Genomic DNA, 25,079 nt, shown 5'->3' with positions numbered 1-25,079 from the left:
ATTAAAGCCGCAGAACGCCTCAGTAACGGGACGTTTGGAGGAGCGAATCCGGCGGCTGGCCCATCTTTATAGCTGCAGTGCCAGAAATGTCGTTCGAACGTCGAGCCGCCTCCGACTTGGCTGGTCACCGTGGGTTGACCTGGCTGACCTCAGTCACTATTATTTTATTAGGTGAGACATCCAATTTAAATATTTACGATTTGCTTCTGTATTGTTAAAAGATAATAGAGTAAATAACAAAAATAAACAAAAATAAAATGCGAAATTTTATGGTGGCATTCACGGTGAATTCAAGTTTGGATATTTTTTAGTATATAATTTATATTTTCCTACAATATGCAATAATATCAAGTTTGAATTTAACCAACTTAGCACTCGTGCATTTAATTGTAATTAATTAAAAAGTGAGAGACCTTTGGATTAATTTATAAATATTAAAAATTTATACATTTAAATTTATAACAATTAAAAGGTATAAAATATATATATTACAAATAAATTTAAAATATATAATCATTTAAATTATATAAATGTAAGTTAAAAATTAAAAATTGTTTTTAAAAATTTAATTATTATGACTTTTATATTTTTGTATTGTTATTTAAGTATTTGTTTATTATGTATTATAATTTTTTAAATTTATTCTACAGCATTGCTATCTCAACAGTGCCAGTCGGGTCTCATCCGACCGATACTGAATAGGCCGACAAGCACTTTAATTGGTCCAGATGGAATCAAATTGGAAATATCGGCTGGTCCTTGTCTCCTCCATCTCTCCGAATCATGTTCCAACGCAAAAGTCAAATTTTATTTTGTTCGAGAGTGAGCGAATTTTAATTTAATTAATTAATTCATTTTTTAAATGTATCTTAAATTTCAGTCTCGAAGCTGAAGAGTTTTATCTCTTAGATTCAACAAATCCGGCGTCATTAGACGAAAGTGGATTTGACCCTAGCCGCCCTTTGAAGCTCCTCATCCACGGTTACAACGGAACTTTGAATAATAAGCCCATCAACACTATCGCCAGAGGTGACGTCACCTTTTTTCGCATTAGTGCCAAACTTCAATTAAAAATTTTTGAAGCGTACATCGAAGACGGCGCCGCGGTGAACTTGGTGATGCTGGACTGGAGCGCCTACACCAACATCCCCTGTTACCCGACCGCGGTCATCAACGCCTGGCAGGCGGGTCGGTGCACGGCCAAGACGCTGCAGGAGATCGCTGCGTGGACCGGGTCACCGAGGCAATTCTTCTCCGAGCTCCACATTGTCGGCTTCAGTTTGGGCGCCCACGTGGCTGGATTCACTGGCTCCTACGTCAAGCCCAACAGAATTAGCAGAATTACTGGTTGGGCGTTATGATTTGCAAAAAAATCTAGGAAAAATGATTAGACTGTAGAAAACTAATGCTGAGATTTTCCTATAAGGCAGCTTTTCAGACAAAGATTTTAATTGAAAAAAGTAGTCACTCAGCAAATATTTCATTTTCCTTCCAAATTTAATGCAGGAGCAAAATATAATTAAGGATTTTTAAATTTATTTTAAAATTTAGAAGGTATTAATTTTCGGAAGCCAATTTTCTCTCTCCTTTAAACCATCATTTGCTTCAAAGTTTAAAAAAAAATTCTTAATTGACTGCTGGAAAACATTCTAAATATTACAGAACAGAACTGAAATTAAATCGAAGAAGGAAGAAAGGCTCATAATAGAGATCAAGCATACAAAAATATTACACTTATAAACTATTTCTTGAAGACGTAATTTTCTGGTATTGTAAATATTTTGTTCATTCAGAAAAGTGCAATTTTAAAAATAAATCTTAGGGCGTATACAATTAATTAATTATTTTTCACCAGTTCAAAATCAAAATATTACAAACTTCAGTGAGACTTTTTTTATTAATTTTTATAGAGCAATTAGGGCTTCTTCATTCCTTAAATTTTAATATATTATTAACAATAATAATTTAATTATAAAATTTCAAAGGATTGGATCCTGCCTTGCCGTTTTTCAAGTCTCTGAACCGCGCTTGGAAACTCGACCCGTCGGACGCGCGATTTGTTGATGTCATCCACACGAACGCGGGCCAATTGGGCAAACTGGGAAACGTCGGTCATGCCGATTTTTATGTCAACGGCGGATCCACTCAGCCGGCGTGCAATAACAGTTAAGCAAATTCAAACTTACGCAAATAATACAATTTTTCCTCCCAGCTATAAAAATTTAATAGCAACACATATAAAGATAAATTTAACGTGGCCATCAAAGCTTTGTTGTGAATATAATTAAAGGTTGCGCAACAAAAGTGGAAGTGGTGTAGGAAGAACAAGTCTGTCTTCACCCGCCTGCTTTCATCCAGATTAACAACAGATCCTCCCACGCAAATTCCACCCAAGACTGGTTATTCTGCGCTCTTTAGTTTGCCTTTTGATTTTTCTCAATTATAATTTAAGCAATTCGTTGGAAAAAAAATTAGCAAAATCTATAAAGGAAAAAAATTGAGAGTGAAGGAAATTATATTTAATCAATTTAATATTAATAAGTTTAAACTCAATTTGCACTTTTTTCAAGGATTTTGGTATCACACTAAATTTTTTTTCCTTTTGTCATTATTTTTCAACAATGTTAAGCCCCCTTATTTATGTAAGTTTTTATTTTTCTCTCATTATTTTCAACTTTTTATTACTTTCATGAACTAGCTAATTTATTGCTTCATTTGAAATTTAGGTGACAGACCGGCGGTGTGCAGTCATCTGCTGGCGCCCACTTATTTCGCCGAGTCAATTTTGGAAAGTGCGAGAGGATTTTTCGGGTACCCTTGCCAGAGTTTTCTGTATTACGCAGCGGGATGGTGCGATGAGAAGACGGCAAAGAAGGATTCCATAGTGATGGGCGAGTACTGCCCTCAAGGGTTAGTACAAAATTTTAAAGAGATAAAAAAGTTTGCAAAAAAAATATAATAATAAAAAAAGAACAATTGCTCTTAAATTTTAATTCAAAGGGCCCAGGTAAAGTGCGTTTTAAAAAATATGCATATAGTATAGTATTTTTTCCTGAATAGACCAAAGAAGTTATCCTTAGACTCAAATTTTTTAAATCAGAGTAAACACAATTGTAGACTCATTGTCAATGTAAATTTTTTTTAAACATTTAATTATTAATAAATTAAATTTTATTAAATCTGTTAGAATTAAGAAATATTAAAAATTCCTCTTCCTGAGTGGGTTTCCAATTAAATTAAACTTATTATTTTTTCTTTTCAGTGCCCGCGGAGTGTTTGTAGTCAACACAGGAAAGGAGGCGCCATACAGTTTAGGAATCGATTTGTTAGAGGACGAGGAGGAAATTTCCGATATGGAGAAAACTGGACTTCTGTTGACCACGACTATTGAACCAGAAGATTATTTGAATGGAATATAAGTTTGGTTCTGAAAGTGAGAGTGTTTGGTGTTTTTATATTTACATGATTTTCGTCAAGTCAAGATATTCACACCACTGTTTGTGCAATCCGCGCTCCAAATTAAATTAACAACTAATCTTGATAATTGTTTGGCAAACTGAACCTCACTCAACACTACGCCAGTTTTGACAAATAAACACTATTCTTGATTATCAAAGTTGGCCCTTAATTATTTGCAAATAAATTAGTTTTCCTTCTGAAAGTCGAGATGGTCTTTAGTTTGAATCACGTTGCACAACGCAACAGCTTTAGACGAGTGGCATAATTAGCTGAAAATAACTGGTGTTAACCGCGACGGTGTCGTCACCACCTGATTATTTGCAATTTAAACCTGTGCAATGCGCGAGCGCGTTGAGTGGACGAAATGAGATGCTTTTTGCTTAAAGGCTCTGCTACACTTTCAATTTCAATTAGAAATAAATATACTTTTTAAGCAGTTTCCCGTTTTGCAATGGAGGTGTGTAAATGCGGGTTTTAAATTGCAGACGATTGATGAATTCTTTTTAAATTGAAAGAAGATGAAGCTCATAAAGATGAAAACGTTGCTTACCGCATTGACATTTTTGTTGAATTAAAGAATTTTTTCGTAAAGATTCATAAATATTTAAAATTACACAACTTTTCGAATTGATTAATAAAAATAATGTTTTTTACCTCTTGATAATTGTTATAAAGAACAAAAAAATAATAACAATATTGCATATTGCTTCAGCCTGATGAATTTTGTTAAACCGTTTTTGGTTTTTAATGATGAAATGAGAATTAAAAATGAAAAAATGTATAATGCAATTTGAGGTTACACTTAAGAAGAATATAAATAAATACGCATTAATATAAGATTAAAGATTGCCTTCCGCAAGCTCAAATAAGGGCACAGGCCGATAAGACACTTTGTCTTCGCCTGCCCCCCCCCCCCCCCCAAAAAAACTTAAATGATTTAAATGTAAGCATAAATTTTAGTTGCCCTCATTGGAACCCAATAAACATTCAATTGACACTAAATTGTCACCAAGCAAAAAAATCATGCTTATCTGGATTTTTTTTAATTCTTTTGACTATGGCTAAAAGTTTTTTTTTTAAATATTGAATTAAAATAATAGATTAAAAGGTTGATAATTTTTATGACTTTTTTTAAATTCATTTGTTGTTGATTTCAACAAAGAGATGAAAAATTAGAAAAAAATATAAACATACGAGAATCACCCTGAACATAATTGATGTAAATCAAGATTCGGTGAGAGGCGCGTGTGTTCCGTCTAAGCATCCATTTGTATACAATATCTGAGATTTCCTGGCCGTGTTCAAAACGGCGTGCCGTCTGTTGCGAGATGACCTATTCAGCTTTTTTAACTCTTCTGAATGGCAACGCAATAGATAATTCTCATCGGCCTGCCAATGGGAATTACGTACGATTTTGTTTTAACAAAAACTCCAAAAAATACGAGAGATGCTGGCGGCAGGGACAGCTCTCGGTGTGCCTCGCTGGTGTACCGCTATCTTCTGGGGTTTCACTCGACGCCGAGGCTCTGCGGCGAGTGATTATGGCCTCCTGCGCCCGGCTCACTTTGGCCCACTGGACCGCCGCGGCCACCTTTCTGGTCGCCGCCACCTACCTTGCAGGTGAAAAAACTCAAAATAATATTTTCAGTCATCATCTATTGTTATAATTTATACAAAATTTTTCAAAACGCTATAAGTGTGTTCTAAAAAAAAATCAAGATTATACCTTAATTGGGGCGATACAAATTTTATGAATTTTAGTCAATAAAGATTTTGAAAGAGAAATATTTTCATAAAATTCCTCTTAAAAATAGGAAAATTCTGTGCTAATTGTTAGAACAAATCAATTCTAAAAATAAAACTCTCATTCATTCAAACGACTCAAATTTTGTAGGAAAGATACTTTTTAGAGACGTTTGTATAAAATTAAGATCCAGAAGATGAACTTATTCATGAATTGCAGAAATAAAATTTATTCAAATATTTTAAGGAATCCCATTATGCAGTGGACAATTTGAGGCGCAGCGGCAACTGCGGCAAGTTTTACCCGGCGACATGTTCCTCCAGGACAGAGACAACAAGACGGACATCTCGTCCAAGGCTGGCTGTCTGAAGAAGAACGAAAAGCTGCAGTGTCCTGACCCTGACATTCGGTTTTATCTCTACGTCGGGTAAGCAATCCTGTGTCTGCGCTCTGGTCTTTGGTGGCAGACGAAAGTTATTGAGCGGCGGTCGCAGGGTTTAATTCCATCTTCTGCTGACACATTTGAACTTTGTGTGCAGAACCTCAGGAGAGGCCGACGAAATCAACACGACCGACCCTGAGTGGTTTGCGCAGAGCCAATTCAACCCTGACGCACCCACGGTGATGCTCATGCAAGGAGGTGGCGACTCGATACCAATAATCGTTTTAAAAAATGGTATAAAAATAAAAAAAGTTATTAATGATTTATCTATAATGGGGCAAAATCACTAAGAGACCAATTAAAGTCCCATATAAGTCTAAAAATTTAATCCAGAATATGAAAGGTGACAATTAATATCAAAATTGCGTTAAAATTTGTATCCTTATGCGTTTAACTGGACTTATCATTTCCTTGCCAAAATATCTGACCCTCAAAGAAAAGAAGTGTAAATATTACATTTCCAGAAGAAGCATATATCAGAGTCCTGGTTTAACCAAATTCAGAGTGATTTTACGATCAGAACTAACTCCCAGTGAGAAGCATATTTTTATGACTGTGCTGGTCTGCCCCGTCGGGTGAGCGACATCAAATCGCGCCGCCCTCGTTGGTCCCAAAGGGTTGCCCGACCCAATTTCCGCAGTGCAGGTGCCGAGAAAAATAAAACTTTCCTTATTTACCTCCTTTTCTCAACTTCTGTAATTCTCAAAATTAACTTCTACTTTTCTCAAAACTCAATTTCTACTTTTCTCAAAAGTCAACTTCCATTTTTCTAGTGGCTTTAATTTTTGTTGTTTAAAATGCGTCCATATTCTCTTTAAATTAAAGTGCTATAAATTGTTCTTCGCCCTATTTAAATACGTGAATTTCTTTATCGCGCGCGTTATTATTCGGTTAGCAAGGGGTGATTTTTCTCCTTGTCGCAGAGAGCGGCAGATTGTACAAGTGAAAATTTACATAGTGAATATAGAGACATCAATATTATAAAATAATTTCAAATTTAATTATAGAAATTACTTGATTAATAATATTTTTTTTTAAATTTGCATACTGCGGAATTTAATTACACACTTCACCATCAACAGTATCAAACTATTAAAATATTTTTACAAACTTTGCCACGTGATTAAGTGATTTGAAATTAAAAATTCCAATTTTCAGCCTACATCAAAAGAGGAATCTACAACCTAATCAGCGTGGATTACGGCCCATTGGTGACGGATCCGTGTTATGTGCAAGCGGTGAACAACCTGAAGCCGGCGGCCAAATGTATCAGCCACATGATCTCCTATTTCCAACTGAACAAAGAAAAATTTACTTGCGTGGGATTCAGTTTAGGCGCCCATGTTTGTGGACTGATCGACAATTACGTAACTGAAAAACTAAGGAGAATCATTGGTAAATAAATATTCCAAACCCACTTTTGATGACAATAAATTTGGAAAGTACTTTAATATAGTAAAAAATATCAATAAAATTCTTTTAATTTAGTTAATTAAAATTAAATATTAAAATACTTGTAACGGTAAACAAATTTTATTTCCATTTTTATTAATATTGCTTATTTTCCGATAATTTTGAAAGCTCTGGACCCTGCTCGTCCTTTGCTGTCCAACCGTCGGGACAACGAGAAGCTGGACCCAAAGGACGCTCAGCAGGTGGTGGTGGTTCACTCCAACACCGGTTTCTACGGACAGACAGGCTCGACGGGCACCATCGACTTCTGCGTCAACAACGGCGCGCAGCCCTTCTGCAAATATACCAAAGGTGCGTGAACTTGATTTTCTGAACAAATGATTTTTCTAACTTCTCAAGGGCTCGTCCATCGGCCGAGTTTAGATGAACAACTTTGCAGTCACCTGCACTCCATTTGCTACATGGCGCAGAGTTTGTGGCAAGAAAAGGCTCAAATGGGCGAGCCCTGCCCTAGCCGGTGCCCCCAGAACAACTTCTTCGATCGCAGAGGCATCCCTGTCCTAATGGGCGAATACACACCCTCATAGTAAGTCAGTAGAAATTATGCTTCACGACATTATTCAAAAAAGAATTATACGTTAAAATTTAAAATAGAAGATAAGAGGTTGATGTGACTTATGAGAAAAGTAATGATTTTTACTCTAAAATTCGTAATAGCTCTGAAATTCGTTATCGTTAAGGGTGTACCTTCCCTTTCAGCCCTTGTTTCAACCCTTCATAGATGGAATTTTTGATGAAAAAAAAACTCGATTTCAGTCATGAGTGATATATCATTTTCGGATTCTCAAAAGAACAAATTTAAGTTTTAAATTTCTATGAAATCCAAAAAGTTCTTCTAGTTAAATCATCAATAAAAATATTTGAAGAAAAACTTGTCACTTTTCTAGTGCCACTGGAAGTTTCTGCGTGAAAAATGAATTTCCTCCCTATTGCTTGGGCGCTGATGAAACTGATCCTACGTTTGGGGATGAATGGTGCTGTCCCGTAAATAAAACAAGAAAACCGGATCGGACAAATTCTAAGCTAAAGATGAACGCAACAAAGATGGAAGATGTGGAACTGATTTGAAGACGATTATCTTTACTGAAAAAAGGTTTTTCACCTTTATTTGCTTGTCTAATTAAGAAAACATAATTTATTTTTTACCTGTGAGGATTTTTGTTACATAAAAAGTTGACCAGAAAATTATTTGAACGGAATATAAGTTTGACCCCGAAAGTGAGAGTGTTTGGTGTTTTTATATTTACATTTTCGCCACAGCCAAGAACTATATTGGTGCAATCTGCGCTCCAAATTAAATTACCACTAATCTTGATAAATGTTCCGCAAACTGAAACTTAACTCAACACCACGCCGGTTTTGACAAATAAACACGCCAATCTTGATAGGAATATTATCAAGATTTGCCCGTAATTTTTTTCAAATAAAATAGTTTTCAATCTGAAAGTCGAGATGGTCTTTAGTTTGAATCAAGTTGCACAACGTAACAGCTTTAGACGAGTGGCATAATTAGCTGAAAATAACTGGTGTTAACCGCGACGGTGTCGTCACTACCTGATTATTTGCAATTTAAACCTGTGCAATGCGCAATGCGAGAGCGCGATGAGTGGGCGAAATGAGATGCTTTTTGCTTTAAAGGTCTGGTACACTTTCAATTTCATTTATAAATAAATTTACTTAAGTAGCCTTCCCTGTTTTGCAAATGAGGTACATAATTGCAGGTTTTAAATGGCAGATTTTCAATGAAATTTTTATTTAAAAAATTAAGAATGCGGTTAAATTTAGCACTTAAAATCAGGAAGGTGAAAACACTGCTCATTTTTTCTTAAAGGTTTTGTAAACATTTTGCAAAGATTAACGACGACGCTTGAAGATTTACAATATGCATAAAATATGGTTCAAATTGATAATGAAAAATGAAAATAATAGATTAAACTGATTTGAATTGGAATTAATTTTATTGTAATAAAATGTGAATTATGGGTCATATTTTTTAACGTTAATTTTGAAAAATGATAAAAATTAAATGAAAAAAATATGTTACTATTCCAAATTGGTTCGACAGTCATGATTTTTGTTAATTTTGACGCTTTTTATGAATAAATGAGAATTACAAAAATGAAAAAAATATTTTATTGTAAACCGAGGTTGATGTGTGAATGTGTAGGCATTAATAACACCAAGAAAAAAAAGACTTGCTTACATCTCAATATTTTAAATTCCTGTCATTATAGCCAACGGTTTTTAAGTTTCAATTTTTTGCGAGTAAAAAATAGATTTTTAGGTTTCTGATATTAATTGTTGTTTTTAAATAATTTTTGTTGTTGACATTAACGATGGGATGAAAATTTGCAAAGATAAACATACGAGAATCACCTTGAACATAATTGACGTAAATCAAGATTCGGTGAGAGGCGTGTGTGTTCCATGTAAGCAACCATTTGTATAAAATATCATAAAATTTCATATCTGAAATTTCCTGGCCGTGCTCACCACGGCGTGGTTGCGGAATGACCTCTCGCGCTTTTTTAACTCTTCTGATGGCAACGCAATAAATAATTCTCATCGGCCGGCCAATTGGAATTACGCACGATTCTTTTTTTTTTAACACAACCTCCAAAAAAGACGAGATGCTGGCGGCAGGGACTGCTCTCGGTGTGCCTCGCTGGTGTACCGCTATCTTCTGGGGTTTCACTCGACGCCGAGGCTCTGCGGCGAGTGATTATGGCCTCCTGCGCCCGGCTCACTTTGGCCCACTGGACCGCCGCGGCCACCTTTCTGGTCGCCGCCACCTACCTTGCAGGTGAGCCTTTCATTTCGCGCACTCCCATTAAACGAGACACTTTATCTATTTGCTCTCTCAAACGCCGTATTTATTGTTTCGAGACACGTTAGAGAAAATGAGAGACTAGTTTGAGGCTGGACAGGAAATAGGGTCTACTTGTTAGATTCGCATTTCTTACAGCAGAGATTTTTTCATTTATAAAGTAAGTGAGAAATTATTGGGTGGAAATAAATTTTAATAAATCATTAAACTTATTGTTCTTTATTTATATACAATTGCTGAATCTCATTATTTAAATTAATTTTTCGAAAACATTTTTTCCTTCTGAAAAACGATTTTTTTAGCCACCGCTAGCAAGCGAATTTTACATATTAAGTAAAAATTAAATTTTGATTACTTTCCTGACGTTATTTCATTAGTCTAATCAGCTTAAAATCAACCAGGGTGATTTAGATGACAATATTTATTTCCATATCTTGAAAGCTGAATATATTTTTAAACGTTCATCACTCTTAAGGGAAATTTCCTTAAATGATAAATACATTTTTCTTAACGTCTGCCTGCGTATAAAATTTATAAAATCGTCAAATCAACTTTAAATCAAACCTATTAATTAAGCAATATAAAATTTAGATATTTAAAATGCTTGATCTTAAAATTAACGTGTTTTTAGAGTACCTCCTAATTTTACCAAAACCACAAATATTTCTGCATTTCCTTCATTTTATTTATTTTCTTTCTCTGGAATATTGAATAAGGAAAAACCAACCCAATAACCTTCTCGCCATCAATCGACTCAAGAGCGAATTATATAATTCCTAAAAAAGCCGTGCTCCTAATGAACTTTTCTTGTAACCCGCCAGAAGGAGATCTCGTCTCACTATTATATCACAAGGTTTCCTAATGTGTTAACTTGTGTAAGACACAGTTCTGGCAGCCGAGAAGGGTTTTTACACATAGGAAGCTGCGCCGCTAGAACTCTAATGCACTCACCTCGCTTCGCTACATTCAATGTCACGCATCTCGAAGAATAACAAACAGGTGTCGTTTTAATTGAGAAATCCTCTTCTGAACAAGTCGCGGCGGCTTAACTGTATCTTTCTGCATTTTTCGACCTACACGCGGAATTATTACATGAAGGAAAAGCGTTTCATTCAATATAATATTGTATGTAGGAAAGGCCACGTGCGTTCTCGGCGTGTATATTTGCACAACTAATTGTTAGGTGGGCTCAAAAAGATTTGCAAACGCGACTTACTAAGTGCCCTTACGCAATTATTACCCTCATTTAATGTTGTTGTAGGAAGTGAAAATCGATCCTTCGTATTACACGAGAGGACGAGTCATGTTTTGAAAGCAAATGAATTGTTTCAGTTTGCAACGTAATAAAAACATTAGAAAATAGCTTTTATTTTATATTTAAAGTATGGAAAATTAATGAAAAAATATATAAAATACTCAAAATCGCTAAAAATAAAAATTAGTTTAAAACTCAAAGTAATATGTTTTGTGTTTTTAAATAATTTGGAAAAAATTTCGTTCAGAACAAAACTGTAAAAATTGTAACTAAATTTTTTTGTATCCTTCTCAACTCCTCTCAATGTAAACTGAAAAATGAAGATAATTTGATTGGGTTGGTACAAATTCTTTTGGCTTCGAAATTTCCCTAATTTTACTGACACGGATTTTGAGTAGCACTTTTTTTTAGAAAATTCTCTACAATGATCAATTAACTCTGTTAAATGGTTTGAACAAATCAATTCTGAAAATGAAGCTCATTATTTCATCAATTCTAAGGATCCAAATTTTGTATTTAAAATTAAAGATAGTTTAACAAAAAACTTGCCTATAAAATTGAAATCCAAAATTTATTTATTCATTTTGCAGTAAAAAAATTTATTTGCATTTTTTTTAGGATTCCCATTATGCAGTGGACAACTTGATGCGCTGCGACAACTGCGGCAAGATGTTCCCGGCGACATGTTCCTCCTGGACAGAGACAACAAGACGGGCAACTCATCCAAAGACTGTCTGCAGAAGAGCGAAAAGCTGCAGTGTCCTGACCCTGACATTCGGTTTTATCTCTACGTCGGGTAAGCAATCTGTGTCTGCGCTCTGGTCTATGGTGGCAGACAAAAGTTATTGAGCGGCGGTCGCAGGGTTTAATTCCATCTTCTGCTGACACATTTGAACTCTTTGTGCAGAACCTCAGGAGAGGCCGACGAAATCAACACGACCGACCCTGAGTGGTTTGCGCAGAGCCAATTCAACCCTGACGCACCCACGGTGATGCTGGTGCACGGATACCGAGGCGGCGACTCGCTGATGCCCACAGTCGTTTTAAAAAATGGTATGTAAAGCGAAAAAAGTTAATAATGATTAATTCACTACGAGGCAAAATCGCACAGCTAGATCAAGAGACTTCAATCAAAGTTCGAAATATGGGAAAAATTTAATCTTGAATGTGAAAGATGACATTTTTTTTTTATTAATAATGCTCAAGTAAATTCGTATCCGTGTGCGTTGAACCGGTCAAAATAGCTTGAACCTCAAAGAAGAGTAACACAATTCCAAAAGTAGAATAAAAATCGTAGCTCTAGTTTAACCAAATTCATTGATTTTGCAATCAGATTGACTAACTTATTCCTATTGGGAAGCACATTTTTATTTGCTGGAAAAACCACTGATGTACTCCTGGCTTAGGAGTGCAAATTTACATGGTGAATAGAGCTTTTATAAAAATGATAAAAATAATTTCAAATGTAATAAAGAAAAATCGTTATATGAAAATAATTTATCCATATTGATACAAAAAAAATTGCGAGGAAATTAATTATACAAATTTATACACCCCACTTTCAACTAAGTAAAAGAAATATAATATTTATTTTTACTTTTTTCATGACACAAATAAGTGATTTTGAATATATATTCCAATTTCCAGCCTACATCAAATTAGGAACCTACAACCTAATCACCGTGGATTACGGCCCATTGGTGAGGACACCGTGTTATGTGCAAGCGGTGAACAACCTGAAGCCGGTGGCCAAATGCATCAGCCACATGCTCTCCTATTTCCGACTGAACAACGTTTACACAGAAAAATTTACATGCGTGGGATTCAGTTTGGGCTCCCACATTTGCGGACTGATCGACAATTACGTAACTGAAAAACTGGAGAGAATCATTGGTAAATGGATATTCCAAACCCACGTTTCATAACCTTTGATAACACTACTAATTTCTTAATTCTTCATGTATCAGTTAAAAAGTAAAGAATCAATAAGTTACTTAAATATTGAATTGTTTGTCAAAGAAATTAATTTTATGCTGCTTTATTAATTTTTCTTATTTTCCAATAATTTTCAAAGCTCTGGACCCTGCTCGTCCTTTGCTGTCAAACCGTCGGGACAACCAGAAGCTGGATCCGAAGGACGCCCAGCAGGTGCTGGTGTTTCACACCAACGCCGGTTTCTACGGACAGACGGGCTGGACCGGCACCATCGATTTCTGCGTCAACAATGGCGCTCAGCCCTATTGCCAAAAGACGAGAAGTGCGTGAATTTTATTTTCTGAACGACTGATTTTTCTAACTTCTCAAGGGCTCGTCCGTCGGCCGAGTTTAGATGAACAGCTTTGCAGTCACGCGCACGCCGTTTGCTACATGGCGCAGAGTTTGTGGAAGGAAAGAGCTCAAATGGGCGAGCCCTGCGCCAACCGGTGCCCCCAGAACAATTTCTTCGATCGCAGAGGCATCCCTGTCCCTATGGGCGAATTCACACCCTCATAGTAAGTCAATAGCAATTATACGTCACAAAATTATAAAAAATTCTTAAAAATAAAAATAAATATTTAGAGGTAGATGTGAAAAGTAATTATTTTTATCTGAAATTAATTTTTGGTATTGTATAAATTGCGATCGAAAATTCGCACGTCCAAGGATTGAAAAAAATAGTTAAAGGGATGAAAGGGCAGGTTTAACTTTCCTTGATCTCTCGAGTGACCACTTTCTCACTTAAAAGCAGATTGAAGTTTTTTTTTATTTAAATTCTTTACAAGGGATAAATTTGTTTTTCTCATTTCCGTTTTTTTATTTTTATGAAATCAAAACTTGTTATAAAATAATCAATTAAAATATTTTGAAAGTAAAAAAAAAAAACAATTTTCTAGTGCTACTGGAACTTTCTGCGTGAAAAATGAATTTCCTCCCTATTGCCTGGGCGCTGATGAAACTGACCCTACTTTTGGGGATGAAAGGTGCTGTCCCGTCTACCCAAATAAAACAAGAAAGAGGATTGGACAAATGCTAAGCGAACGACGAACGCAACGAAGATGGAAGATGTGGAACCGATTTGAAGACGATTATCTCTAGAGAGAAAAAGGGCTACTTTTTTCTAATTTTTTATATTAAAAAAACGTAATTTATTTTTTACCTGTGAGAGTTTTTGTTAAATAAAAAGAAAATAAACAAATATAAACGTCTTTCACGACGATCGAGTTCAAATTAAATAGCCGATAAACTCGACTTGTTGAAGGAGAACAAGTTTGTGTGCTGAAAATTTTCGCATACTGGTTTGGAGCGATTTTCTGGAGCACTCTCTGCTCCTTTGGCGAAAAAAGAATAAGCGCGATGCAAACACGGTCAAATCATGACCGGTCGAACTGATAAGCGGGCGGAGAGAAATCTCTCGCACGCACTGTTACAACTTTTGTTTATTGCACGTCAGGCTGAGAGAGGCGATTGACCCTTTGGCGCTCGCTCATTTAAATATGTGGCACTATCAAGATAACTCGTTCCGATTTGGGTTAAAATGAATATCGAGCGGACGGGATGGGTGGACGGAGGAGGAACAATTTGAGACGCATGCAAAATGTATTATAAGAGCACCGAAAATCCCGTTAAGGAGAATATCGGCGGTATAAAAGAAGGACCGCAGCATCCAGGGCACGCACTCTGCTCTCGGCGCACCATGGCCAAATTGGTGCTCACATTTGCTGCGCTCGCCGCCGTCGCCTTCCTCGCAGGTTCGAAGAGAAAACTTCCGAAATCTTATTCTTCATTTTTGAGATCGAAATTTGGCCGTTTCAGTTTTCGCCGAGGAGGACGTGCACGACATTTCGACCTTCAAACTGGGCGAGGGCCCCGTCGAGGAGGCCCTGGCCGAGGGCGAAACCGAAGCTCCTGAGACTGAAGCACCCCCTGCTGCCGCCGCCGAACTCCCCAACTTGGGCAATCTTTTCAACTGCGTCAGAAAGAAGCCCACCCTCACCTGCCCGGACAATGACATCCAGTACTATTTGTACAGCGGGTGAGTAAAATTAAAACGTTTAAATAGTCAAATTAGATGTTAATTCTTAAGTTGTTTCTTCAATATCAGAATACGGAAATAATTTTATTCATTGACGAAAAAATTCACTGGCACGCAATCAAACTATACAGATAAAATTTAAGCTCATTAAATATTAATTAAAATTATTTAATTAAATTTAATTTTCTAAAATTTGGTCGGTGTACGACTAAATTTATTTTTGTTTTTTAATTAAATATATTCTTTAAAAAAGTAATAATTAAAAAAAAATTTAATTAACACAAAATATTGAGTATTTATTATAAATAAAACTACAATTTTTATATTTGTATAAAAATTTGAAATTGTTTTTAAAAAATAATAAATTTTTTACTCTTAACGAGTGTTCTTTTGCGGCTAAAATAGTCATAAGAAAGCATTCTTTAATTAAAGCGAGAGAAATATATTTCAAATCCTCATGAAGTAAAATTAATGAGTATTATTTAGTCTCACGTTTGAATGAAAAGCAACATGTTAATTGCAGAAATAATTTTTACTTAAATTGCCTGTTTCTGATTCACACAAAAAGCAACTATTTATGCTGCAATAAGATTAAACTATTATTATTCTTATCATTATTATTTTTTAATTACAGTGAGGCGAAGAAAGTGAAGATCGACGTGACCTCTGAGGAGTGGTTCGCGAAAAGCGGCTTCGACAGCGAAAAGCCCACCGTGTTCCTATTCCACGGCTACCAGGGCGGCGAGAACGTGATGCCCACCGTCATCCTCAGAGATGGTCAGTCAATTTACTTAATTTTGGCAAATTTTTTATCTCATTATCTCGACTGATCTGCAGCCTACATCAAGAACGGTTCCTACAACTTGATCACCGCCGACTACCCGACTTTGGTAAAGGAGCGTTGCGACCGCGCCGCCCAGCAAAACGCCGAGCCCATCGCCAAGTGCACGGCCGCCGTCTTCGACTACTTCCAGCAACGCGGCGTGGCCACCGAGGAATTCACCTGCGTCGGTTTCAGTCTGGGCGCCCACATTTGCGGTCTCGTCGCCAACTTTATCCCCAAAAAGATGAGCAGGATTGTTGGTAAATAAAAATAAATATTCAAATAAATTTACATAAATTACTGGGATAAAAAAGTTAGGTTATAATACTATTGAAATTTTTATTTTTGAATCCAAATTTAATTTATTTTCTTTATTGTTGAAAGTCCAGCTTTTAAATTTTTTATTTCTTAAATTAGTAATCAATCAATTTTCTTATGTTGGGGATCGAAGTTTGGTTGATATTTGGTTTCACTGACAATGATGAGTATTGATGGGGACATGGGTTTGATTATTTATTTGATTTATATAATGTTATTTGCGTTATAATGCCATTGCAAAAGAAATTAAATTATTTATAAAAATTGAATAGATTAAATTATTAAAAAAAAAATTAAATTTTATGTAATAAATAATTAAAATAAAATAAATAAGTTACACATACTTATTTATATGTGTATATTAAAAGTCGCAAAATTATTTATATTTATATTATTGTTTGTTTTAGCTCTTGACCCTGCCGGTGCTCGTTTCAACCGCCGAAACACCAACAAGAGATTGGATGAGGCTGACGCTGAAGTCGTCCACGCCGTCCACACCGACACGAGACGCTACGGCGAGGGTGAAGTTGTTGGAAAGGCCGACGTCTGTGTCAACAATGGAAAGCAGCCTGCTTGCAAGGATGCGCAAAGTAAGAGAGAAATTTGTGATCTCCCCAAAAGCGAGAGTTGAAAGTTGTTGATTTATACAAATTACAGAATTTTCTTCTTTGAACTACATTCGTACAGATATATTAAATTCAAATTAACTGAAAATTTATTTTCGTAAATATTGCAGCTTAATAATTATGCTTTTCCAAATATTTTTGCAATCTTTGAATTTAATTTCTAATTTTCTATATAATTTATTCTTAATTTAAACTTTGCTTGATAGTTTTTTCTCACAAATATATGATTTTACCTATCAATATAGGTTATTGAATATTTTACATCATTTTTACGCACCTTATTAGATAAAAATGCTTCTTAATTTTCTTTTTTTTTTATGAAAAAGTTGTATTTTTTAACAAGATGTTTTTCTTTCGAATAATTTTTGTATTGATATTTAACAAATTTTTTTCTGTGTTCAAATATGTGATTTCTTCTAATTGATTATGTTAATTTTGCAGTTTTCACAATATTAATCAAAATTTTTTCTTAATTTCAGACCGTCAGTTGTGCAGCCACGCTTCGTCGGTGTGCTACTTTTCCGAGTCTCTGTTCCCCGGTCACGAACGCAAGGCGGAACCCTGTTTGAACCGCTGCCCCCAACCCCTGCGGGGCACCAAGCGTGAGGCCGAGCCCGTCATCTTCGGCGCTTCCATGGACGAGAGGTGAGAAAGGCGTTGTTATACTTCTTATTGTTCGACCATTAAACCGTAAAAACCGATTAATATGAAATTATATTCGCGGCCGGATTATATAGAAAGAGCAAAAAATCTAATGACCATAAAACTTGATTGCCCGTTGTGTCTGGGCGGCGGAGCAAGTGGGCAGGGTTTGTTAATATATCTCATCGCGCTGCCGCTCGTTCTGAAGGTAAACGAGTCACTGCCAAGGTTTCGTCCGCGTATTCTTCTTTTTGCAATTAGTAAGTGGTGCGCATTTTCCGGCCGGTCACTCTCAGCAACGCGAAATTTAACTCGTTCATTTCAGACTGTCGGAGCAAATAAAATAAAATCATGCCATTTTTACTGTTAAAATGTTGGAGCTTGATAATTTTGGCGTGTAGTTTTTTACAGCTTAGTGAAAAAGTTTCATTTTTTTTTTTAATTAAAAAGCGAATTTTTAAACTAAGTTTTGATTTTTAATGTGAAACATTTCAAGAATACTCCAATTAATTTTTACTTTAAATTGTAGTGTGTAAAATTAAGATTCAATTTAATTAATTTATTCTCTCGCAACACGTCTTGGGAAGTCACATTTTATTCCTGATTTGCAATAGAATGGAAATTTGGCAATTTTAAAAAATGAAAAGACACAAAACGATACTTGCACACAATTTGATCAATATTAATCAGAATTGTGTGAATAATTTAATAAATTTTCATTTATTTTACTGGATAAAATTAGTTAATTAAATAACTATGACTTGTTTTTAATAAAAATAAATAACTAATTTTTGTTTTTCATTATTTTTGTTTTGCTTTTTCAGCGCCACGGGAATGTATTGTTTGAACACCGAAGACGCACCCTACTGCGCTGTGGCCAGGGACGCCGAATTCGGCGACCTCAGGTGCTGCATCAAGATCAAGAAATAGAAGATTTTTTATTATTATTCTGCAGATATTTATTGAACACCCACCTCAGAGTACCAATGTTGTATAATTGTTGTTAGTGAACTTTTTGTCAATAATAAAAATAGCGTTTGTTTTGTAAAAAAAAAGTGGTTGTCCTACTTTTCGTCTCATTACTAAACTCGCTCTTACTTTATTTGAACAACGCGTGGTCTTTTATATGTATCTGTAGGAAAATAATCAAATGTTCCCATTCTGGTGAATTTTATTAGTCCACGCATTCGCAGTGAAAATGTCGTTCACCTTTCTCGAGTCCAGCACTCTCTCATTTCTCCGTCGATATACCAGTTTGGAGCGCGCGGCTCTTTGTGTTATTGTCTCTCTTTGCAATAAGACGAAGAAGAGAAGAAGTGTGAAAGCTCCGTCGAGACGAGAGCAGCTTTTCCTCATTTGCAGCTGCAGCACATGATATTACTTTTGATCAACTATGCTTGATTTACTCTCTTCGCGCCGAGTGTTCGCCGGCCGATCGCTTATAAAATTTAATTACGTCCGACCTGCCATTTATAGATTTGAGACCGAACGTAATCGTATTAAGGCAATGTCTGTGCTGCTCACCACCAGGTTTATTAACCTTACCTTTCATCAATTACTAACAAAGTGCTCAAGGCAAGCTAGGGTAGCATGAATTTATAAAATTTATTTGCTCATAAAAAAGCTACTGTAATTCACTGAGTTTTCTACAGAAGATATGAAATTTAACAATTAATTGTAAGTGCTTTAAGGCTCATCTTATGATAGTATTAAGGATTTTATTTTAATATAATTTTGGGATATTAAAGTTTGAACATATTTTCCGATTATTTATTATTTTTCAATAAATACGCTATTTATTATTATTATTTTTATTTTACTGATTTCGGATCGACAAAGAGTGTTCAATTATCTCTCAAGAACGATTCTTTAGGAAGAAAGGAATGATAAACGACATAAAAAAATCACGTTTCATTTTAAATGAGAAAAAATACACGCCTTTCGACGCGGCAAGAAAACGCCTTCTTTGTGTGCAGAATCTACTATTTCAAACTTGGGAAACTATTTTATGAGACGACCTTTTTAATTTTAATTTCTAACTTTCTCCCCACGAAAAGGCTGTTTAAATTTGGCAAAGCGTTTGACTAATAATGATGATTGATGCTTGTTTTATATCAGAATTAACAGATTCGTGTAGAGAGGAGTTTTGGGCTGATTCTACCCTATCTTAATTTGAAAATTTTTGCGCAAAATAATGCCAAGTCATTCCAATCCAATTTTATTATTATTATTAGGGTCAGGCCAAGACAAAGTCTTGTCGGCCTGTGCCCTTTATTAGCAGTGGTGCAGAAGGCACAACCAAATTATTATTATTATTATTGAGTTCAACTTTATTTAAAAAAAATCATCAATTATCATTTTTACGCTACCTTGTATTATTAGCGTTATATTTAACTGATAATTGAGGTCATTTATATAATTTGTATTGGTCTTTCTAATTAAAAAATTCTAGAATGTTGGACAAAGCAATACAATTGTGTATCCTTATCAATTGAAAAAAGAAAAAAGGTTAATGTAATAATAGATAAAACAATTCATTCCGTAGTTGAAATTAAATAAACATTTTATCTCCCTTATCTCAGATGTGTGTCATTTTTATGATCTTTAGCAAATTGGAGCACAATAAGAAGCCTCTGGGTTCTAGTTTCATATTTGCATCTCAGCTTTTCGCAAAAGGAACATGTAAATTACGAAAAATTTCCCACCGCATATTCTTCTTGGATAATTTTTTACTCAGCATTTTTCAACTTTATATGGAAAATACCGCAATAATTTTGGCGTTATTTAAAAATTTCACCACATCAGTACCCATGATGCGGGTTTTTGCACTGTTTTGGATCTTGTTGGCTGCAGCGGCAGGTAAATTTAAAAAAAAATCCTTTTTAACCCGCATGCAGATTAATGCACAATTAAATTTTAAGTGCTCTGTTCAGGGGTTAAATTTAACCACCAGAATTTGGAGAACAACGACATGAACAGGATTCTATCCACGAGCCCGGACGCAAATAATTTGACAATGATAGGCAACGCGACTGTCACTGGGACGTTATCCACCTGCGTAAAATTATCAGAATCTGTTACTTGTCCAAATTCTCTGGTTCCATTCTATCTCTACACCTCGTAAAATATTTTGCAAATTTATTTGCAACTGAAATTCTATTAAAATTTAAAATTTTAACCTCAGATTAAACAGAGAGCGCGCATTGATCGACACAACAAACGCAAATTGGTTTGCCAATAACAATTTTAACATTACGAAGAAAACGGTTTTGTTGATCCACGGGTATGGAACAGGCGACCAGAGCGGAGGGACACCGATTCTCAGAACAGGTATATTTTTTCCAAGCAATTGTTAATTAATTTTGTCGCAATATTTCACTAGTCCTTTGTTTAAAAGAAACAGAAATTGCTTGAGCAAGAATTTTTTTAAAATTTTTTTAAGACTATCTTTGTCGATATTTTCTTTTCGTGGTTATTGTAATTTAAAACTGAAAATTATTAGCATACCTAAGAACCGGCGAGTACAACGTGATCAACGCGGACTTTGCGATATTAATGAAGACCCCATGCTTCACCGAATCGGTTTACAACTTGATGGCGATGAGCAAATGCACTGCCCACATGCTTGCTTTTCTTGAGCGCTCCACTGGGGTCAAGTCTGTGGATGTCACTTGTGTTGGGCACAGTTTAGGGGCGCACGTTTGCGGCATCACAGCAAATTATTTACCCACCAAGCTCAACAGAATTATTGGTAAAAAAAAAAAAAAAAAAAATGCTGTAGATGATGAAGTGGAAATGATGAACTTTATGATGTTTAAATTGAACTTCAGGCGTTTCCTATATAATTTTTTTGTATTTATTTCGCTAAAAAAAATTCAATGTTAATACATCCTACAAAATTCTCTTTCACTTTTAAGGTTATAAGTTGAATTAATTTACAATTTAAACAATTATTACCCTTTTCAATTAAATCATCATTTCATTTCTGTCTTACAAAACTCGTATTATTACTTTTTATTCATTTCAAATTCATAAAACTCTTGATTTCCAATTTTACTCTCTCTTTAAGCACTTGATCCTGCCAAGCCACTTATCCGGAGAAGAAGTTCTGGTCAGCGTCTGGACGCTTCGGACGCAGTGCAAGTTGAAGTTATCCACACAAATGCCGGATTTTTGGGTCTTCCTGGATTTGTAGGCACGGTTGACTTTTGTGCCGATGGAGGTTTCATTCAATCCACCTGCAGATCTAGTCGTAGTAAAGATCTCGTTCGAATTTTTCATATTCTTAAATTGAATTAAATTTATTCAAGAAACATTTTCCAGATCGGAACACTTGCAGTCATTCTCAGAGCATTTGCATTATGGCCGAGAGCCTTTTTCAAAGCAAAAGACGAACTGCCGTCCCATGCGAAAAAAGGTGCCCCTATAGGCGACTGAGTGTCCTTCCAGGATCAAATGAAATTGTAGGAAATTCCACTTCGAGCTCGTAATAAATAATTGTGACTAACTTTAATATTTCACTAATTGCTTTTTAAATTTAATGTCTACAGAGCCTCGGGAATGTACTGTTTTAATTTATCAACGGCGCCCTATTGCAATTTGACAGATCCAAATTATGGCGACGCACACTGTTGTGGATAATTTATAAGTTGTTTAGTGCATGAAATTATTTATTTTCAAATGAAATTGAGATTAAGGAATCTTATAAACGGCTTAAATAGAAATATGTTGGAATATAAAATTGAAGATTTGTAATATGTTTTGTTGAATAATAAGTTGCATAAAATTAAAAATTTCAAATAATTTTAAATTATTTAAAATGGACCATCATACTTTTTTAAGGATATCGTAGCTGCTTGTTGGTCTAACTTTCGTATTCATCCTGCGTATTCATTTTTAGCATAGAATATTTTATGATGAATAATTTATCACTCAAGCTCGACATCATTTTACGAATTTTGGGACACAGTAATTTTTCATAATGACTCTTAAACTCCTCCTTCTGCAACTTTATCGGAAATACCGCTATTTTTGCGTTATTTAAAAAAAAAATCTCCAACCCGAGATCACAACATGTGGGCCATTGGACGGGTATGTATCGTTTTGGCTGCAGCGACAGGTAAAATTAATTAAAAATAATTTTTAGAACCCGCATGCAATTTGTACTGGATTTGAATTTTAGCAATCTGTTCGGGGAGGAAATTCACTTACCAAAATGTGGTGTACAAAGACAAGAACGAGTTTATCGCGGCGATCGCAATGAGCCAGGGCGCCAATGTGACAACGACAGGAAACGTGACCGGGACCTTTTTCTTTTGCACAACATTATCCGACTCTGCTACATGTCCTAATTCTTTGGTTCAATTCTATCTCTACACCTCGTAAAAAATTCTTGATAAATTAAATTTTGAACCTAAATAATAATAAAAAAATTTAACCTCAGAGTCGACAGAGAGCGCGCATTGATCGACACAACAGACGCGAATTGGTTCTCCAAAAACAATTTTGACATAACAAAGAAGACGGTTTTGTTGATCCATGGGTTTGCAACTAGTGACCAGATTGGAAGTACACCGATTCTTAAAGCAGGTATTCAGTCAATTCCTCTAGAAATATTAAATGATTATTTAGAACTTCATTAAATTATTTATTATTTTTGAAAAAACTAGTGTCTGTTCATTTAAAAATCATGATCTACAATTTCAAAATTTTCCATTGAATACTTGGTGATTAATTTAAGTCGTGCACAAATTTTCACTTTTGAATCACATAAATAAACAATACATTAATTTTAAAACCGAGTTTTCAAATAATTTTTAAGCGCCGTTTTGAACGGGATTGTTCCCTCACAAAATTGAACAAAAAGATCAGGCGGACTAGTGTCAAATATTTTGAAGCCGCTTATTGGAAAAGTAACTTTTTTCTTCTTAAATGTAAAAAAAGGGATTTGCAAAATCAGAAATGGCTAACTTGGAACAGGCTTAAAGATAATCTGATTTTAGATTTTGGTTATGTTTTGTTATAAAGAAAAGAAAATTTTAACATAGCATACAATAAAGAATCATGTTGGAATATGCTAAGTTAGTTTATAGGATTTTTTGATACTAACTTAGCATGTGAATATCCCCCTATATTTTTTAATGCCGATATTTCTTAATATTAATTATTTTGATTAAGTTATTGTGATTAATATGGAATAAAATTATTAGCATACCTGAAAACCGGCGAGTACAACGTGATCAGCGCGGATTTTGAGATATTAATGCAATACCCATGCTATTCGGAGGCGATTTACAACTTGAAAGTTTTGGGCAAATGCACTGCCCACATGCTCGCTTTTCTGGAGCGCTCCACTGGGGTCAAGTATGTGGACGTCACTTGTGTTGGGCACAGTTTAGGGGCGCACGTTTGCGGCATCACAACAAATTATTTGGCCACAAAGCTCAAAAAAATTATTGGTAAGTTAAAAAAGAAAATTATAAGGAATTATTACATAAAATTGATAAAAATACAATCACATTCTAATTTTCTTAACGATTAATTTTTAATTAATTTTTTTCTCCGTTATTTAGTACTTTTGTAGCATAAATTTCTCAACGTTTCCCAAACTGTGGAAGTTTCTCAATTTATTTTTTCTTCAGGACTTGACCCTGCTAGGCCATTTGTACAGGGTAGGATAGCGTCTCTGCGTCTGGACGCTTCGGACGCAACTCAAGTGCAAGTTATTCACACAAACGCTGGATTCTACGGGTTCTCTGGATTTCAAGGCACGGTTGACTTTTGTCCCAACGGAGGATATTTACAAACGACCTGCAGATACTCTTATGGTAAAAGCCTCTTTTAAAGAGAAAATAAAATAATAAAATTTAATTTTCTTCAGATCGGAACGCCTGCAGCCATTCTCAGAGCGTTTGCATTATGGCCGAGAGTCTGTTTGTGAGCAAAAGAAGAACCGCCATCCCTTGCGAAAAAACGTGCCCCTATACCCGTTTGAGGGTCGTTTCAGGATCGAATGCAACCGTGGGCATTTCCGTGTCGAGCACGTAATAAATTTAATCAATTTTTTTTTTCAATAATTTTCAATTTATATTTGTTTTGCATTTTAGAGCTTCAGGAATGTACTGCCTTAATGTACCGACGGCACCCTATTGCAATTCCGCAGACCCTAATTATGGAGACTCCAGATGTTGTGGATAAAAAAAATCAATCGTTTTATATAAACAAAATTATTTATTTAAAAGCTTTTGACACAGGAATTTGAAATAAATCTTAGACATAAAATTATATTTTTAAAAGGTGGAAGAACTTGTTTTTTGCTTTGAAATGCTATTAACCTTTAATCCCGAAGCCAAACGTGCTCGGTCGTTCGGTATCAGATCCGGTGAAAAATTTGCATTTGAAAAACTACACAAGATTGATTGCGAAACCACGCAAATGTGGACGGAGCGCCCAGGTTAA

General features: G+C 35.2%; 6 protein-coding genes across 8 annotated transcripts; all 6 read left to right on the top strand.

The window, feature by feature from the left end:
* Positions 1–86: 86 nt before the first annotated feature.
* LOC132193497 (phospholipase A1 member A-like) lies at positions 87–3,928 on the top strand. The gene is made up of 7 exons (XM_059614210.1): positions 87–171; positions 651–822; positions 881–1,029; positions 1,084–1,347; positions 1,986–2,165; positions 2,727–2,910; positions 3,263–3,928. Exons 1-7 carry the CDS (start codon positions 87–89, stop codon positions 3,417–3,419), a joined length of 1,191 nt encoding a protein of 396 aa, XP_059470193.1. The 3' UTR covers positions 3,420–3,928.
* Positions 3,929–4,983: 1,055 nt separating this feature from the next.
* Positions 4,984–9,175, top strand: LOC132193421 (phospholipase A1-like). Its single transcript, XM_059614074.1, has 7 exons — positions 4,984–5,079; positions 5,450–5,630; positions 5,743–5,879; positions 6,804–7,040; positions 7,227–7,409; positions 7,482–7,644; positions 8,006–9,175. The coding sequence occupies exons 1-7, from the start codon at positions 5,001–5,003 to the stop codon at positions 8,184–8,186; spliced, it is 1,161 nt and encodes a 386-aa protein (XP_059470057.1). The 5' UTR covers positions 4,984–5,000; the 3' UTR covers positions 8,187–9,175.
* Positions 9,176–9,798: 623 nt separating this feature from the next.
* Positions 9,799–14,381, top strand: LOC132193419 (pancreatic triacylglycerol lipase-like). Of its 2 annotated transcripts, none has more exons than XM_059614073.1 (7): positions 9,799–9,921; positions 11,819–11,996; positions 12,108–12,253; positions 12,848–13,093; positions 13,275–13,457; positions 13,530–13,692; positions 14,074–14,381. In XM_059614073.1, the coding sequence occupies exons 1-7, from the start codon at positions 9,843–9,845 to the stop codon at positions 14,273–14,275; spliced, it is 1,197 nt and encodes a 398-aa protein (XP_059470056.1). In that variant the 5' UTR covers positions 9,799–9,842; the 3' UTR covers positions 14,276–14,381. The 2 variants fall into 2 exon arrangements, with proteins under 2 accessions (XP_059470056.1, XP_059470055.1); XM_059614072.1 differs by having other exon boundaries at positions 13,506–13,692.
* Positions 14,382–14,768: 387 nt separating this feature from the next.
* On the top strand, positions 14,769–18,676 carry LOC132193443 (phospholipase A1-like). Its single transcript, XM_059614111.1, has 7 exons — positions 14,769–14,928; positions 14,993–15,212; positions 15,847–15,989; positions 16,050–16,295; positions 16,761–16,943; positions 17,459–17,624; positions 18,446–18,676. The coding sequence occupies exons 1-7, from the start codon at positions 14,775–14,777 to the stop codon at positions 18,549–18,551; spliced, it is 1,218 nt and encodes a 405-aa protein (XP_059470094.1). The 5' UTR covers positions 14,769–14,774; the 3' UTR covers positions 18,552–18,676.
* A 1,581-nt stretch (positions 18,677–20,257) lies between these two features.
* Positions 20,258–22,381, top strand: LOC132193478 (phospholipase A1-like). 2 transcript variants are annotated; one of them, XM_059614183.1, is made up of 7 exons: positions 20,258–20,480; positions 20,555–20,741; positions 20,806–20,951; positions 21,124–21,372; positions 21,691–21,876; positions 21,945–22,107; positions 22,172–22,381. In XM_059614183.1, the coding sequence occupies exons 1-7, from the start codon at positions 20,375–20,377 to the stop codon at positions 22,260–22,262; spliced, it is 1,128 nt and encodes a 375-aa protein (XP_059470166.1). In that variant the 5' UTR covers positions 20,258–20,374; the 3' UTR covers positions 22,263–22,381. The 2 variants fall into 2 exon arrangements, with proteins under 2 accessions (XP_059470166.1, XP_059470165.1); XM_059614182.1 differs by having other exon boundaries at positions 20,543–20,741.
* Positions 22,382–22,598: 217 nt separating this feature from the next.
* Positions 22,599–24,916, top strand: LOC132193588 (phospholipase A1-like). The gene is made up of 7 exons (XM_059614349.1): positions 22,599–22,740; positions 22,804–23,002; positions 23,065–23,210; positions 23,831–24,079; positions 24,263–24,448; positions 24,502–24,664; positions 24,728–24,916. Exons 1-7 carry the CDS (start codon positions 22,695–22,697, stop codon positions 24,816–24,818), a joined length of 1,080 nt encoding a protein of 359 aa, XP_059470332.1. The 5' UTR covers positions 22,599–22,694; the 3' UTR covers positions 24,819–24,916.
* The last annotated feature ends 163 nt before the right edge of the window (positions 24,917–25,079 follow it).

Source organism: Neocloeon triangulifer, unplaced genomic scaffold (assembly GCF_031216515.1).
Source record: "Neocloeon triangulifer isolate White Clay Creek 2 clone unplaced genomic scaffold, ASM3121651v1 ptg000004l, whole genome shotgun sequence".
Taxonomy (NCBI): Eukaryota; Metazoa; Arthropoda; class Insecta; order Ephemeroptera; family Baetidae; genus Neocloeon; species Neocloeon triangulifer.
This window is presented reverse-complemented; position numbering and strand designations above follow the sequence as displayed.

What these genes read in the sequence shown, in the direction of transcription:
- LOC132193497 (XM_059614210.1), top strand. Translation starts at nt 87, where the DNA reads ATGTCGTTCGAACGTCGAGCCGCCTCCGACTTGGCTGGTCACCGTGGG. An exon ending in AAATTTTATTTTGTTCGAGA is followed by an intron (nt 823 to 880) that starts GTGAGCGAATTT and finishes CTTAAATTTCAG; the next exon opens with TCTCGAAGCTGAAGAGTTTT. An exon ending in GGCGAGTACTGCCCTCAAGG is followed by an intron (nt 2,911 to 3,262) that starts GTTAGTACAAAA and finishes TTTTCTTTTCAG; the next exon opens with TGCCCGCGGAGTGTTTGTAG.
- LOC132193421 (XM_059614074.1), top strand. Translation starts at nt 5,001, where the DNA reads ATGGCCTCCTGCGCCCGGCTCACTTTGGCCCACTGGACCGCCGCGGCC. An exon ending in AATAATCGTTTTAAAAAATG is followed by an intron (nt 5,880 to 6,803) that starts GTATAAAAATAA and finishes TCCAATTTTCAG; the next exon opens with CCTACATCAAAAGAGGAATC. An exon ending in CTTCTGCAAATATACCAAAG is followed by an intron (nt 7,410 to 7,481) that starts GTGCGTGAACTT and finishes GGCCGAGTTTAG; the next exon opens with ATGAACAACTTTGCAGTCAC.
- LOC132193419 (XM_059614072.1), top strand. Translation starts at nt 9,843, where the DNA reads ATGGCCTCCTGCGCCCGGCTCACTTTGGCCCACTGGACCGCCGCGGCC. An exon ending in CGCCGCCACCTACCTTGCAG is followed by an intron (nt 9,922 to 11,818) that starts GTGAGCCTTTCA and finishes CATTTTTTTTAG; the next exon opens with GATTCCCATTATGCAGTGGA. An exon ending in GGCGAATTCACACCCTCATA is followed by an intron (nt 13,693 to 14,073) that starts GTAAGTCAATAG and finishes ACAATTTTCTAG; the next exon opens with TGCTACTGGAACTTTCTGCG.
- LOC132193443 (XM_059614111.1), top strand. Translation starts at nt 14,775, where the DNA reads ATGTATTATAAGAGCACCGAAAATCCCGTTAAGGAGAATATCGGCGGT. An exon ending in AAAGATGAGCAGGATTGTTG is followed by an intron (nt 16,296 to 16,760) that starts GTAAATAAAAAT and finishes TGTTTGTTTTAG; the next exon opens with CTCTTGACCCTGCCGGTGCT. An exon ending in TGCTTGCAAGGATGCGCAAA is followed by an intron (nt 16,944 to 17,458) that starts GTAAGAGAGAAA and finishes TCTTAATTTCAG; the next exon opens with ACCGTCAGTTGTGCAGCCAC.
- LOC132193478 (XM_059614182.1), top strand. Translation starts at nt 20,375, where the DNA reads ATGGAAAATACCGCAATAATTTTGGCGTTATTTAAAAATTTCACCACA. An exon ending in CTTGTTGGCTGCAGCGGCAG is followed by an intron (nt 20,481 to 20,542) that starts GTAAATTTAAAA and finishes TTAAATTTTAAG; the next exon opens with TGCTCTGTTCAGGGGTTAAA. An exon ending in GGAAATTCCACTTCGAGCTC is followed by an intron (nt 22,108 to 22,171) that starts GTAATAAATAAT and finishes TAATGTCTACAG; the next exon opens with AGCCTCGGGAATGTACTGTT.
- LOC132193588 (XM_059614349.1), top strand. Translation starts at nt 22,695, where the DNA reads ATGTGGGCCATTGGACGGGTATGTATCGTTTTGGCTGCAGCGACAG. An exon ending in CAATTCTATCTCTACACCTC is followed by an intron (nt 23,003 to 23,064) that starts GTAAAAAATTCT and finishes ATTTAACCTCAG; the next exon opens with AGTCGACAGAGAGCGCGCAT. An exon ending in AAAGCTCAAAAAAATTATTG is followed by an intron (nt 24,080 to 24,262) that starts GTAAGTTAAAAA and finishes TTTTTTCTTCAG; the next exon opens with GACTTGACCCTGCTAGGCCA.